The sequence below is a fragment of the Orbicella franksi genome, chromosome 10, assembly GCF_964199315.1.
Source record: "Orbicella franksi chromosome 10, jaOrbFran1.1, whole genome shotgun sequence".
Taxonomy (NCBI): domain Eukaryota; kingdom Metazoa; phylum Cnidaria; class Anthozoa; order Scleractinia; family Merulinidae; genus Orbicella; species Orbicella franksi.
The window spans coordinates 26,572,194-26,586,183 of NC_138154.1; the positions used below are offsets into that span (position 1 = coordinate 26,572,194).

At 38.7% G+C, this 13,990-nt stretch overlaps 2 protein-coding genes across 3 annotated transcripts; both read left to right on the forward strand.

The window, feature by feature from the left end:
* The first annotated feature begins 12 nt into the window (after positions 1-12).
* On the forward strand, positions 13-4,042 carry LOC145501906 (microtubule-associated protein 1 light chain 3 alpha-like). 2 transcript variants are annotated; one of them, XM_081481298.1, is made up of 5 exons: positions 13-210; positions 379-448; positions 624-679; positions 882-988; positions 2,177-4,042. In XM_081481298.1, the coding sequence occupies exons 2-5, from the start codon at positions 403-405 to the stop codon at positions 2,346-2,348; spliced, it is 381 nt and encodes a 126-aa protein (XP_081337424.1). In that variant the 5' UTR covers positions 13-210; positions 379-402; the 3' UTR covers positions 2,349-4,042. The 2 variants fall into 2 exon arrangements, with proteins under 2 accessions (XP_081337424.1, XP_081337423.1); XM_081481297.1 differs by lacking the exon at positions 13-210 and having other exon boundaries at positions 247-448.
* Positions 4,043-12,127: 8,085 nt separating this feature from the next.
* LOC145501884 (adenosine receptor A3-like) lies at positions 12,128-13,979 on the forward strand. Its single transcript, XM_081481274.1, has one exon. It carries the CDS (start codon positions 12,625-12,627, stop codon positions 13,540-13,542), a length of 918 nt encoding a protein of 305 aa, XP_081337400.1. The 5' UTR covers positions 12,128-12,624; the 3' UTR covers positions 13,543-13,979.
* Positions 13,980-13,990: the final 11 nt, after the last annotated feature.

Below are 13,990 nucleotides of genomic sequence, written 5' to 3' on the forward strand. Positions count from 1 at the left end.
GAATCGACTGCTGCCCAGTCTTGCTGAGAGACACGTCAAAATCTGTATGGGATCGGAGGGCAACTAGAACAATATCGGAATTATTTGTTATGGTTCTATTCCCATCTATTTTGGTCTGCATTTTCTTTTAAAGGATACTTAATATTTATTTAATCAAAGTGGTTCTGTTCAAAATACGATTATAGCAATTCTGTACAAGTCAAAAATGAGGTACAAGTTTGATCTCCACCAGTCCCTCGTTAAAATGATTAATGTTCTCGCCGCCATGTTTTTTCATGACGCAATCAGATTGAACAAGCAAAGCAAAACAAAACAAAGCCAGTCTGGAAATTTCGGTTTGGGTTGTTTTCACTGTTTTGCTTTGTTAATTACTTTCAGAGCTCTTTTAAACGCCATTTGGACATGAATGGACAAACAAGCAAGCCGTTCAAACAACGAAAAAGCTTTTGTAAGTATCGTGGCTCGCATAATTCTGTCGAAAACGGGCGAAACAGTGAGTGACTCGTCATCGCTGAGAAAATCGTCGCTCTGTATCTAGATCTGTTCCATTTAGCGCTGTTTTATATAAGCTCATTGCTATCGCTTTAGTTTACTGATCCTTTCTCTTTTCTGGCAAACCTCAGCTGCAAGGAAAAGAGATTCGGAGTCGATCATTCGGCAGTATCCCGACAAAGTTCCGGTAAGGCAGAAATCATATCTAATAGCACTTATTTATAATTCCACGAAATTGCCAAACTTTATGCCGGTTATGTTAATTTAGGCTGACCAGTGTGGTTGTCGAAAATAACCGAAATGTATTCATAATAAGCGAGTTGTAACTACGGTAGCAATAGTTTCATTTCTTGGTGGCTAAGCTTTTGCTCTTTTCTTTGCCGGTACAGGTAATTGTAGAAAGATTGAAAACGGAGAAACACTTACCCATTCTAGACAAAATCAAGTATTTAGTTCCGTCAGATCTCACCATGAGTAGCCTGTCAAGCATCATACGGTAAGCTTAGCATAACTTGAGTTACTACAGTTTAAAACGGTTGCTTAGAAAAGAGGCAAATACCCCATCACCTTGCAGGACAAATATAGAATTTATACTTATATTATGAAACTTACTGTCAAACTTAAGGGGCCTTGCAAGGGCTCTTTACTTGGGCTCTGAAAAACGCAATATTGTGCTTCCTAGGCTTAAAACTTGAGTTGTTTACCATTTTTAACAGATAATCTTAAACATTTCGTTTTGAAAACAAGTGGAATGTTCGGTACTTTATATAAGAAATAGTAAACATGTGCCATGTTTCTATCGAGTTTTGGTATAAATCTACTAGCTTTCTATCACAAATGTTGTTCTGTGTTTGGCTACGCTACTCACTATCTGTTCTGTTATAACGTGTGTTGTAGACAGTGAGGAGCATAGCGTGCACTTGTTAACAAACTGGAGGCCGCTTCTTGGGGTTTTCGAGGCATCTGTGAAGAGGATTTAGACAAAGTTTTGAATGACTAGTGGATTTATACCAGAACAAATTTTAGATTATTCACTCTCAATTTCTACGCATGATAGTGGACTCGGTCTGTGCCCTCATCAACTATCACAAGATAAAAATCGCGAGTTCGTAATCTAATTCTTTGATAGAAACACAAGTCAAAGTTTGGGAGAATGGGAAATGTTGTTGGAACACAAGCCAACATGCAAGTTTTTCCACAGCTTTTGTGAGTTCTCCCAAACTTCCAAAACTTCGTCTTCTTTACCACTTCCCCTTTGAATTGGATGCTAGTCCATGACAGGGTTATCCCCAGCATTAAATTCCTTAGTTCTGATTTTATACTGCTGTGTGGAGAGAGGCAGTATGAGATTTAAATGTCTTAAGATTTACATGATTTAAATGGCTTTTTCTATTGCAAGAACAAGAATTCAAAGTGTTTAGAATGCAAGTGCAAGACGTTCAGACTCAAAGAAGTTTAGCAGTCATTTATAAAAAGGAAACAAACAGTTGAGACTTGCGAGACAAAAATTTTGCAAGACCCATGTTTTTTTAAGGACCATTCATCGCGCACCTCTTTTTTTCTTTGTTTATTTGTTTATGTGAGCATCTACTAACTTAGTATTTTTTTTGGTTTAAATGGATATTTTATCAATTTAAACATTCATTTATTTCATTCATTTTTTACAATTTATTTGCACATGTAGGAAAAGACTTCAGTTAACTCCAACCCAAGCATTCTTCCTTATTGTGAATGAAAAAAACCTGGTCAGCATATCCATAACTGTTGGAGAAGTTTACAAAGACGAGAAAGATGAGGATGGATTCATCTACATGGTGTATGCCTCGCAAGAAACCTTTGGTTTTTCAGACGTATAGTTTTCCTTTACTTATTTTATGTTGTGGTACAAACACTTTGTAAATGTACAGTCATGTAAATTAGTTAACTTTAAGAGTGGGTTAATAAATTTATCTACTATAGAAGTTATATCTAGACAGTTCTAAACTGGACTTGTGAATGTGTATCATAGACTTTTCAGAGGCTCAATACTACACGTACATGTACATCTGTAGCTTTGTTTAATGACGGCATAATGTACTTTGAATTATGTATAAAAGTTCTGTGATCAGATAGATAGGGATTTTGAACAGGATATAGAACATGCATATATGGTACTCTTTAGACTTTTGGGAAGTATATATACGCTACAATTTGCTATTTTCACTTAAAAAATAACCAAAACAAGTATTGTCTTTTAACCTTTTTTTTTCTTCACAATTCTCCAAAGAAGATTTAATTCTGATCTGGGATAGGATGGGTAGAGACTGGGAATTATTTGCAAGAAGTAAGTGGGTTAAGAGTTTTTAAACTTGTGGATCTTCAAAGCTGTTATTACTTTTAATTAACATGCATGCATAAATTTACAACATGACTTATTAATATTGCAAATCTGATTCAAAGACCATGCTTCTTTTGAAGTCAGCGGTATGTAATTGCTAATTAAATTAGTGAAAGTAATTAGATGAAACAGTACACTGGCTTCCTGGGAAAATTATTTGACAACTGATGGACCGAATGACACAATAATTTCTGTAATTGGCCCTTTTCCAATCTATAATAAATAACTATAATAAATGACAACATTAAATCAGAGTACCTAAATTAATGATATTAAATTCCCAGTGAAAGGTGTAATTTGCAGACATTAAAGGAAACACTTAAATTGAACAAAAGCCTGTTATATTGGGTAAGCTTTCAATGCAGGGACACAAGGTTTGGAATGAAAATGCTTTCAGAGACAAGACTTGCCTCTCAGAATTCGCTGTGAACTAGAAATTTTGTTCCTGACCTTCAAAGAAAATGGGTGACAATTTACTAAAGGAGGTTACCACTGCAATTGGCTCTCTTTGGTGGAAACTTACAATATATTTCAGTAAAATGGCAGTTTAGTGAATCTGAGAAACCTTTCATAGTAAATTCTCGATTTCATTCGCCAAGAACATGCATTTTGAACAAAATTGATGTTTTCAAAGTACTGTTGTGTTGGGTAAGCCTTCATTGCTGGGTCTTCAAGTTTATGGAAGGAAAAAGGTTTCCTTGGGTGCTGTACTTCCACTCAACCAGAAATTCCAGAACTCTTGAAACGGAGGCAAATGGTACAGAAATTTCTTTGGAAAGTTTCCAGAAAATCCGATACTTGTTACATTTCCGAAATGCAAACCATTCAAACAGAAAATTCTGGGAGGAAAATTCCCGGGGGTGAAGGGAACTCCCCTATAAAAAGAACGGGGGCGCTCGTCATAGCTTTTAAGGGTTAAAAAGGCAGTTTTGGTATATCTTAGGGTGTTCAGCCTAAAAAGGCCCACACTGGCCATGGGAGCTTTCGCGGTACCGTTCAGGGTATTGAGCCGAAAAAAGTCAGTGTCGGTGACAGTCAGTGTTTTAAATATTTTGTCTTAGAATTGGTACCTCTTAGGGGTGAAAAAAATTTCAAGCCACGCCCACAAAACAGGATCTTGGTACCTATTAGGGGCTCTTTTCAAAATTTCCGATGAGCACCTCCGTACTTTTTACATGGGAGTACTTTCTCCCCCGGAGGGGGGGGGGGCGGGGATCAAATGAAACGGATAATCTCGGTAAGAAGAGGGTGGCAAAGGGTTTTTGCGTGACGTGTGATCGTCCCAAAATTAGCAGCGTGATGCGCGATCGAGACCAAATTAGCCGTCTCATGGTACTATAGGTCCAAACAATTGTGGTACAAATTATGGGAATAAGTCAGTTGAAAATAGTTAAACTTTGCAGAAGGACTATGAGCTTCAGTGTTATTTTTGTCCATTTTGTCGACCGATCATTTTTGGCGGTGCATCAGACCAAGAGAATATGACATACCATATCCGAATCCGGCTATCGTATAAAAGGTCTGAACGAATTTCGTCCAAAAGAGCTGAAACGATATCACACGTTAGAGTTTGGTGTCATTTCATGCGACTCGAGAAGACAGTTGTGTAAGCAAAGAGAGACTACACAAGGGAAACAACGTTTGTGTGCCACTTAATGAGGGTCGTCGTAAAGACCTAACTGAATTCAAAGGGCACGTTATATCCGTTAGACATAAAAACATTGCCGCACAGAAAAGGATTTGCAGGTGTAAAGCTTTGACACAAATATTGCCTGTATATTAGAGCCTGGCAAAGGTGGAGTTGACGTATTCTCAATTCGTAAACAAGATCTCTGCCAACTTAGCCTGTGAACAAGCTCCCGATTGTGTTATAGGAGAATAATAAAAATGTTTCCTGAACAAAACGAGTGGCTTGTCGTTACACAAATTAGATCTGGATGTCACGAACTTCCTTTTAGGTATGCGAATCACAGACCCTGGTATTTCCAAGATCTGGAAGTCATGAATTTCCGTTTGGGTATGTGAATCTCACACAGATGGTCTCTTACTATACTAATGAATAACTAGAGTTCTTTTTAAATGTGTTCCAGGTTTCTTCTGATAGATCCGACAGTAAAAGTAAGTAAAGTTGTGACTGCTGCCAGTCCAGTCCGCGCCCAGTTATGTTTCGCGCCATTTAGGGTCACGTGACCAGTGTGTTTTTGACTAGCGTGGTCGTAAGGATTTGACCCAAGTCTTAGTGGATTTACGCTCGTTTAACGTGCCTTTTTTGTGCCTTTCGCGGTCCTGAGGCTGGACAAGATAACAAAGTGTATATTTTTGTCCTAAGTTTATTAAGTCTCTGTTTTTTGAACTTTCTTTCCAGTTTTATTTTCATGTATGTCATGTGGCGTTGTTCGACAAACATTCGCATCGAGTCATAAGTGTAATTTTTGCATTTATTTTAGTTTCACGGCTTCCGTTTGAGGTCAGTTAAGTCTACCAACCATAACTACAGTGGTTCGTTTAATCTATGTAGTTACAAAAGTAAAACTTTATTTAGCCACCTGGTCATGATCATCCTTCGTGATAACGGCTAGTAACATATAACGAATATTAAACTGATTAAACTTGATCGAGGTCCTTAAAAAATTCCACTCTTAATTAAATATTTATCTTGTTTGCGGTGTGTATTTATGGTGCATTTCTCCTTTGCGCAGGACCTCCTGCGATTTTTTTCTCTTTGTACTCACTGAAGAACGCCGCCTGATTATTGACTTCAATAGGAGTCTAGGCCCGGTCGTGCACACTACACCGGAGGAATTCAAAAACGCAACAATCACCGGTCGTTTTCTATTTCTGTTTCAGGAAATCTTGGCCAGGGAAATCACGTGGTTCTCCTGATCCTATCGTGTTCGAAAAGGTCCGTTTTAAACATAATGTTTTCCTTCCTCACGGAAACTCAAAGCGGGCGTTTTCAAATTCCTCCGGTTTGAAGAGGGTTTTCGAAAAGTTCCGTTTTCGTGACGGATTACTCTGGACCGTAGGCCTAACCGTAGAAATAAAGCTGGATGCGTTTTTAAATCCCTCCGGCGTAGTGTGGGCGGAGTCTGGAGTAAACCACGACGTCAATGAGCGCCACCAACCAAAAGGAGCAAAACAAGGGTGTACAAGTGTGTTCAGTAAACCTTTGTACATTTCATAGCCGTCCTCTGCAAAATAACAGGGAGTTTAAGTAACCACGACGGTGACGCTTAGGACAACGTCGATGGAAAAATAACTTTATATTTTACCTATGAATCTCGCGATACTCTGAAGTCATTTAATTTGTTTATCACTGTCAAAACTATCGCAAAACTAAATTTAAACCACAGTGATAAATTTGAAACAAAAATTTAAAAAAATTAGCCGTCGTGGTTCACGTTCTCCAGACAACGCAGAATTTGGTCATTTCACGTTGCTGTTTTGCAGAGGACGGCAAAGAAATGTACCAAGAATTATAACACACGTACACAGCCATTGTTCTGCTCATTAAATCTTTTGTTTAACGACGTTCCCGTTGCCTTTGCCGTCGTGGTTTTCTTAAACTCCCTGGAACGCAAAATGACCGCGAACGCGAACGATGAGTCGAACTGCTGATTGTTCGTATTTCCATTTAGAATTGAACGCTGTCATTACATATTAAGCCTGAAAGAGGTTTTAGAGCCATTGGCATCCTGGACAAATTCAATTTTACAAGGCGTTGTTCTCGGCGTCGCCGTCGTCATTGTTAAGATCCCTATATTTGCATCTCGGATGCTGGAAGGTCGATACACTTGTTTAACGACTGCGGTCTGTCATCCTAAGTGGCTGCTTTGTGCTTTGCTCGTGTTTTATCCGTTTGTTTGTTTGCCAAATTAGCATATTATAGTCTTAAATCTGAAGGTATGTCCGCCATTTTGAATAATCAAATCCAGCCTGTGTCAGAAACTCATTTGTCCGGTTTGGCTATGACGTCAGTGCTTTCTCATTGGCTCACAGCGAAGCCTTTTGTTCTTTCGCTTTATAAGTGCGACACCACCCGGATGGTTGGGCGGCTAGTTAATTCCACCGCAATATACACATCTCTCTTATATACACATCTCTCAACCACCCCCCCCCCCCAAAATATCCCCCCAATATCCCCTCACAGCCTGCATTTCATTAATCCCCTACATATAACTACACAGCCTACATCTCACCTATCCCCCACGTATACCTACACAGCTTTCGGCTTTCATCGTATTAATTCTAAAAATATATATACCTACACAGCCCACGTCTCATGAATCCCTCACATTTACCTTCACAGTTTGCATTTCATTAAATCGTTATATTCAAACTTTATATCACATACGTTATATTAAACTCATTATATTCTATGGTTATCAACTCATGTAGAGCCAAGAAGTCTTAAGATATCTTGGAATCTTGCCGTGCGTTCAGCCTTCTGAACGGATACCGTAAGGAACGTTTTCCCGTGAGGTCACATATTTGCCGATGCATTTTTGTGGTTGAATCGTGAAAGTTCGACGCTTTTCGGGTCGAGAAAGTAAAATTTGCGATGTACTTACTTCCTTTTACATGACGAGTGATTGGTGAAAAAAAATTCTCTGTAATGCGTGATTTAATAGAAAAGTTCAGCGTGCATGATGCGTGATTGGTACCCCACCTTTGCCACCCTCAATTTAGTGCGGACTAGCCAAGTGTGGTCTAGGACGAGCGGGCAGAGCCGAGAGCGGAATGGTGACGAGGGGGAGCGGAATTCGCGGAATTTTTTTTTCGCGCTTAACGGCTCGCTTCGCTCGCCGGAATGTTTTTTTCCACCCCCGCCGGATTTTTTTCCGCCGTCGCTGTGAGCTAGGGAGTCGAGAAAGTAAAATTGGTGATGTACTTACTTCTTTTTACGTGACGCATGATCACGCATGCATGATCCGTGATGCGTGATTTAGTAGCAAAATTCAGCGTGATGCGCGCGTGATTGGTACCCCACTTTTGCCACCCTCTAAGAAATTTTTTAAAATAAGGAAATACCTGCCGAGGTTATCCCAATTTTCCCAAATACCGGAAAGAGCTGTTCCAGTTCCATCCGCCACTGATAATTTCTGGAAATGCAAAAGGGAATTTTTGGTTGAATGAAAAGTAACATGGACACGAATCGCTGCTATTTGGAATTCACTGTTAACCACGACCCTGCTGTAACTACCCGGGAACATTATAGAGTCTTTGTTTCTCTGTCATCTCACCGAAAGTAATTATTGACCAATGCACTTGCGTGCAAGAATAGCAATAGCCAATTCAAATTTGTTTAACGAGTAAGATGTTCCAGCCTTGGTTGAAAGTCACTATAAAGAAGAGCTTCAAACGACACAGCCGTAAGGACCATAAGCCAGGTATAAGTTGCCATGCCAACTGCTTCAGTCCATGGCTGCAATGAACGACTCGACCAGCTGTGATAGCTGTGACGCGTATCCGGATGCGATTCTGTGTACGTAACTAGTTCTATGTGCCATGAAATGCGTAAATTAGTAAATGACCGTCAAACGTAGTGTAGCTAATGTTATATAGCAACATGATTTTATGGCTTATGGGAAAAATCAAGAGTACGTTTTCCTTTTATAGGCGATGCGCGTGCGTGCGATCGTGTTCTGTCAGCTATCAAAGAACACTTGAGTATTGAATCAATCAAGGTTGAAGGTTATCATGTATTTAAACTTCCATTTGTACCTTTTATTTGAGCTGAAAGCTCGTTCAAAATATACGTAGATGTTAACTGGCTATGAAATATCAGTAACCGCAACATCGTGCCCGACAAAAAAATAAAAATAAAAAAAATAAAATAAAAAAAACAAGCATGGTCGACAATAATCGATCTCCGTTCCTTTTTGTACAAAATAAAATGAGTAAGTTTCCTTTGAAGTTTATTTTATGATTATTTTGAACCCAAAAAAATCAATGCGCTTGTGTCTCCCGGATCAGTGAGATGGTAAGCCATCGCGGCGCACAGAGCTAAAAAGTGAATACATTCCGTCTTTTCGTCGATTGTGGTTGCAGAAATGCTGTATTTCAACCCTTCAGATCAAAGGACCATTTCAGTTGCTGAGAGAAAAATGGTAAGGAACTCAGTATCGTCATTCAGAAACTGTAATTAATTAAATTGGTCAATTGTTTTAAAAAAGAAACGTTTTGGCAATAAAAGTTGCAAAATTTGTCTTTCATTTTCATGCAATCTTATTGGTCTCTTTAAGCTACCCTTGAAATCTGATTGATTGTTTTGTTTTTCTGTCCCATTCTCATTGGCTGGTCGAGGAAAAGATGCGATAATAATTCGATTCGTGAATAAATTGCACGCTGAGAGCCAATCAGATTGAAAGGACAACCAGTGATTTCAAAGTGAATATATTAAGTTTTAGTCGACTTTGGCTGGGGAAAAGCTCAATTTGCACACTTCAGACCAAAGCAGTGTTTCAACCGAGCATAAAATAGGAAAAGTTGATCAGAAACAGTCGAATTCAGCGTTTTCTCTTTTATGAATAGCACAGCAGTGGGGCGAATCAAGACTGATGTTATATTTAGGGCTTCCACAGACTAGACACTTAGCGACAACTATTTGTTATCAACAACTTATTGTGTTCGATGCGAGCGTTACACACATTGGAGTGTTAGTTGTTGACAAGAGATTATCAAGGTGAGCACCTTGATAATCTCTTGTTGTTGATAACTAAGTCAGGCCAGCGAGAGCTTGGGAACTAACGTTCATTGCGCATGCTCAAAACACAATACGCATGCTCAAATGTGTGTCATGTTTCGATCATTTTTTTCACAATGACTGTCTAATTTCTCACGCGCTGATTGGCTCATTTTTATCATCAATAAGAGTACAGACGCATAAAATTTTAATTTATGCAAGCTTTCAAGTTCAAATTTCAGCTGTCAACTGTCAATATTTTAACCAATGAGATTTTATGGACTTTTTTAAGTAGCCAATCAAAAAGCGAGAAAAGCTATTGACAATGTTCGCGTGTTTTGAATAAAATTCACTTATCCGTTGTTTACGGCAAGTTTCCGCGTCTTTTCCCCTCATTTATTCCCGGCATTTGACCAGTTTGGGATCTTGTTATTGTAAAAAACAAATTGACATCAGTTTTTTATGCGTCTGTCCTCTTATTGATGATAAATTGCGGTATAACATTGTCAAAGTGGCTGTGCAACCACGAGCCGCTGAAAGGAAGTCGTAACTAAATTAGCATTTTTCAACAGACTGATGGAGCAAAAATGTCAGAAAGCAGCAAATATTAGGCACGAAATTCGTGGTGACTATAGTTAATTCCTAAGACCGATTATAAAATCGGTTATCTTTATAATTCTTCGAAATGTTGTACCTGGAAGTGATTTTCCAATCAGTTAAAAAGGTCTTACACTACTTGGGCAAAATTTGTGCTTACTGAAATGCAAATCACTTGCTTTTTTAATGTTCTCGAAGTACTGAAGCAAAGTCGAGTATGAATGCAAAATGAGAACTATTTTAAACGTTATTAACAATAATAGTTATAATAATCTTCACTTATAAAGGATAATTGTTTAAAGCATAGAGAAAAGAACGCAGGTTAAAGAGTGTCCAGAATATCTCCTAATAGTTGTTACCACAGATCATACATCGGCTTCTTGGATAGCCGAAACGCACACTACGCGGAACTGCAGACAGCTGAAAATCGCAGCGGAAAATGTTCAACTAGTTATTTCTTAACATTTTGACATATACTGACATATTGGTTACATTAAATGCAAATTTTTCTACTTAAGCAACAGGAAATTTATCTTTGCAGTCAGCTGCATATTGTTCATTAGCGCTGAGACCTTTCTTCTACTGACAAGGTAGGTGAAGTGACTTTCTGATCTAAACTTCTTTACTGATTCTTTTTAATTCATTACTGTAAGCTTGTCCTCTCCTTAGAAAAGAACATTGTTTTACCGGTTAGTCAAACCTTCCTTTTGCCCAGTGCTGGGAGGGGTGCCGTTCGAGAGCATCGTATTTAAATTCAAAGCCATGCAGTTAAACATTTAAAATTGAAATGAAAGTTTTGCTCTCAATGCTGAGTCAAACCCGTTTCCACGTTACGTGTCACATATTAAAGGAGATAAAGTACTTCAGTATTACGTAGACATGCAGTAGTAATATATGAGTAGAACTGAACAAGGAAGAACGAATCAGTTCTTTTAGTAAGCTGTTAACGATGGTTCTAGATCGAGGAGCCGAATTAAAGAATGTGATCAAACTGCTGTTGAATAATTAAACGCATTATGCTACATTTTTTTTGGAATATTTAGACAAAGAACTATAGATATCCTTAAGCGTTCTTTTGGTCTACAAAAAGAGGTACAAAAGAACAAGTAATTTCATAATATATTTTACTGCAAGCATCAGCTATCATGAAACGAATAAAGGCTCACTTTCAGGTCAGAATAATGCTGCTGTGAAACCGATGATAAAATGTATCTGCCCTTTAACCTTTGATCAATTATGAATATTTTAGCACGAAGAGAATCAGACTGCACATTCAGTGCTGGTTTAAGATCTTGAATACACATCGTTTCATTATATTTCTATCTTGAATACACAGCATTTCATTTTTTTCATTAGATTTTTATCAATGATATTTCTTGTCTCATGTATTTCCAAATCGTTTCTTCTAAAATATTCATTACTTCAGTTAAATACTATTAATTATCATTCGATGCTTAACAAATCTTTTGTGCGACCAAACTTGGAATATGCGGTTCCTGTGTGGTCTTGAGAATGTGCAGCGAAGAGCATCAAGACTAGCATTAATCAACGCAAAGGTGAGATGTCATACGAATACCGATGCTAACTGCAAAAGAAATGGCCTACTCTGTCCGACGTTGCACTTACTTATCTTTAGTTGAGTGTTATAAGATACGTTTTGGTTTTGACCATTTGAAATTTGAAGACGTTTTATATTTCGCCATAACTTGGTCTACGAGAGTTAAACTTTATACCAAACCCGCAGGATATTAGGATTATTAAATTATGGAATAAATTACCAAGAGATGTAGTGGAAGCTAAATATTTAATTGCAATCAAGGATCTTAATTTCAATTTTGATTTTATTGTATTTTTTTTAAGGGAGTTTTCACATAAGGATAACCTCTAAACTAATTCCTTTTCTAGATGTATCTCTCTTTTCTCTTAATTCCAGATTCTTTTTCTTAGTTTTTATTTGTATATCTTGATTGAATCTGGAATAAGATAGAAGCTGACTAGCTTTTCAGAAATGATCGAGCAATACAACAAAAATCTCAAGACGTAAACCATAAAGTAGCTCTTTTTCGAATATTTCAATTTACTGAGAACGTTTTAGTTGTTACACAATCCCGGGAGAAATGTATACAAAGTGCCATTTCCCAGTCTTTGAAAACGTCCCAGCCAGCAAGCAGCAACATGTAGTTGAGCATTTGTTTACTTTCTAAGCCCTTCCCACAATTGAGACCTTGAGTAGAGGGGTGGGGGATAAGGAGCGAGGGGAGTTAAAGAGGATCGAGGACGTGCGTTTACAGTCTAGGTATCAAGCTCCCAATTAATGAGGTACTGAGGTAGAGATGTACTGCCTGATTATTTTTGCATGTTGTATGCACCTTTCCTGTAATCAATTTAGCAGTACTAGCTAAATTACATTCGATTTTTTTTCTTCACAGAGGGTGCAAACTAGAAGAATCACCAGGAACCATTGCCTTCAGTGATGGATTTTAATTCATGGAACATCGTGTGGAGTTTGTGTTTTGGATTATTAGCAACATTGATCGTTGTTGGAAATCTCTTTACCATCTGTATATTTCTCAAGCAGAGACTTCGTAAACGGGCTCATTTTCCTTTGATTAGTTTGGCTGTTGCTGATTTACTGGTTGGGCTGCTAAGTGTTCCTATGTACATAGCTATTAATACAATACCATACTGGGGTATGCCGCTTCCCCGGCTGTGGATCGACTTGTACCAATTCTCCGACAGTTTTACTGGCATTTCCTCCATGTTCACGCTTACCGCTATTTCCTTGGAGAGAATGTACGCCATAGGTTGGCCTTTTCGTCATAGAACTCTAACCTGTCGTGTTTACATATTTACTATTGCCATACCATGGATCACCACAGCAATATTCACTTCTATAAGGTTACTGCTTTACCTCTCTATCATAACATTAGAAAGCTTCGTGTACTCTCTTATCGTGTTCTTGAGTACGCCTCTGCTAGTGATGTGCATAGCGTATCTTGTTGTATGGAAGAAACAAACAACAATGATGGGTAACCAGAATTATGTGGTGAGAGAGACAAGATTAGCGAGAACGCTGTTTATTGTTACAGGAGCTTCTCTTTTGACCTGGCTGCCATTTCAGATTCAGACTCTGTTGCTATACTTTGCTGTAATTAGAGATTTCCTTTACATTAACGTAACTGCTCATACGATAAAGTTTTTACAAAACAGCAACTCCCTTGTAAACGTAATAATATATCCATTCAGAATATCAGAATTTAAGAACGCCCTTCTTCAGATGTTACATTGTTGTGTGGGTCCTCGTGATGGAACTAATGAAACTGAATCCATCCGTCAATTAAGAGCGGGCCAGTTCCATCAAAGCCAAGAATTACAGGTTGCTAATCATTAGCATACGGCCTCAAGGCTGGAAAAAGACAGTTTTCGAATTCTTCCACCACCTGCAGCAGCCGCGACTACAGTGCTGGGAAGAAGGGACTGTGCCCCAGGAGATGTGCGACGCCAACGCCAATCTATACAAGAACGAGGGGGATCGTGATGACTGCAACATCTCACTCCTCTGTATTGTTGGGAAAGCCTACGCGCGCGTAGTCCTGAACAGACTACTGTCACTTGCTGAACGTGTATGCTCTGAAGCAAAGCACGGATTAGGAGCTGGAAGATCCACAATTGCCATGGTCTTCACCTCGCGGCAGCTGCAGGAAAAATGCCGGGAGCAGAGACCGCCGTTATATATACGTCGTATTCATTGACCTGACCAAGGCCTTTGACCTAATCAGCAGGAAAGGCCTCTTCACTTTGCTACAAAGTGCCCCAAGCTCCTGAGGATGATCGCGTCC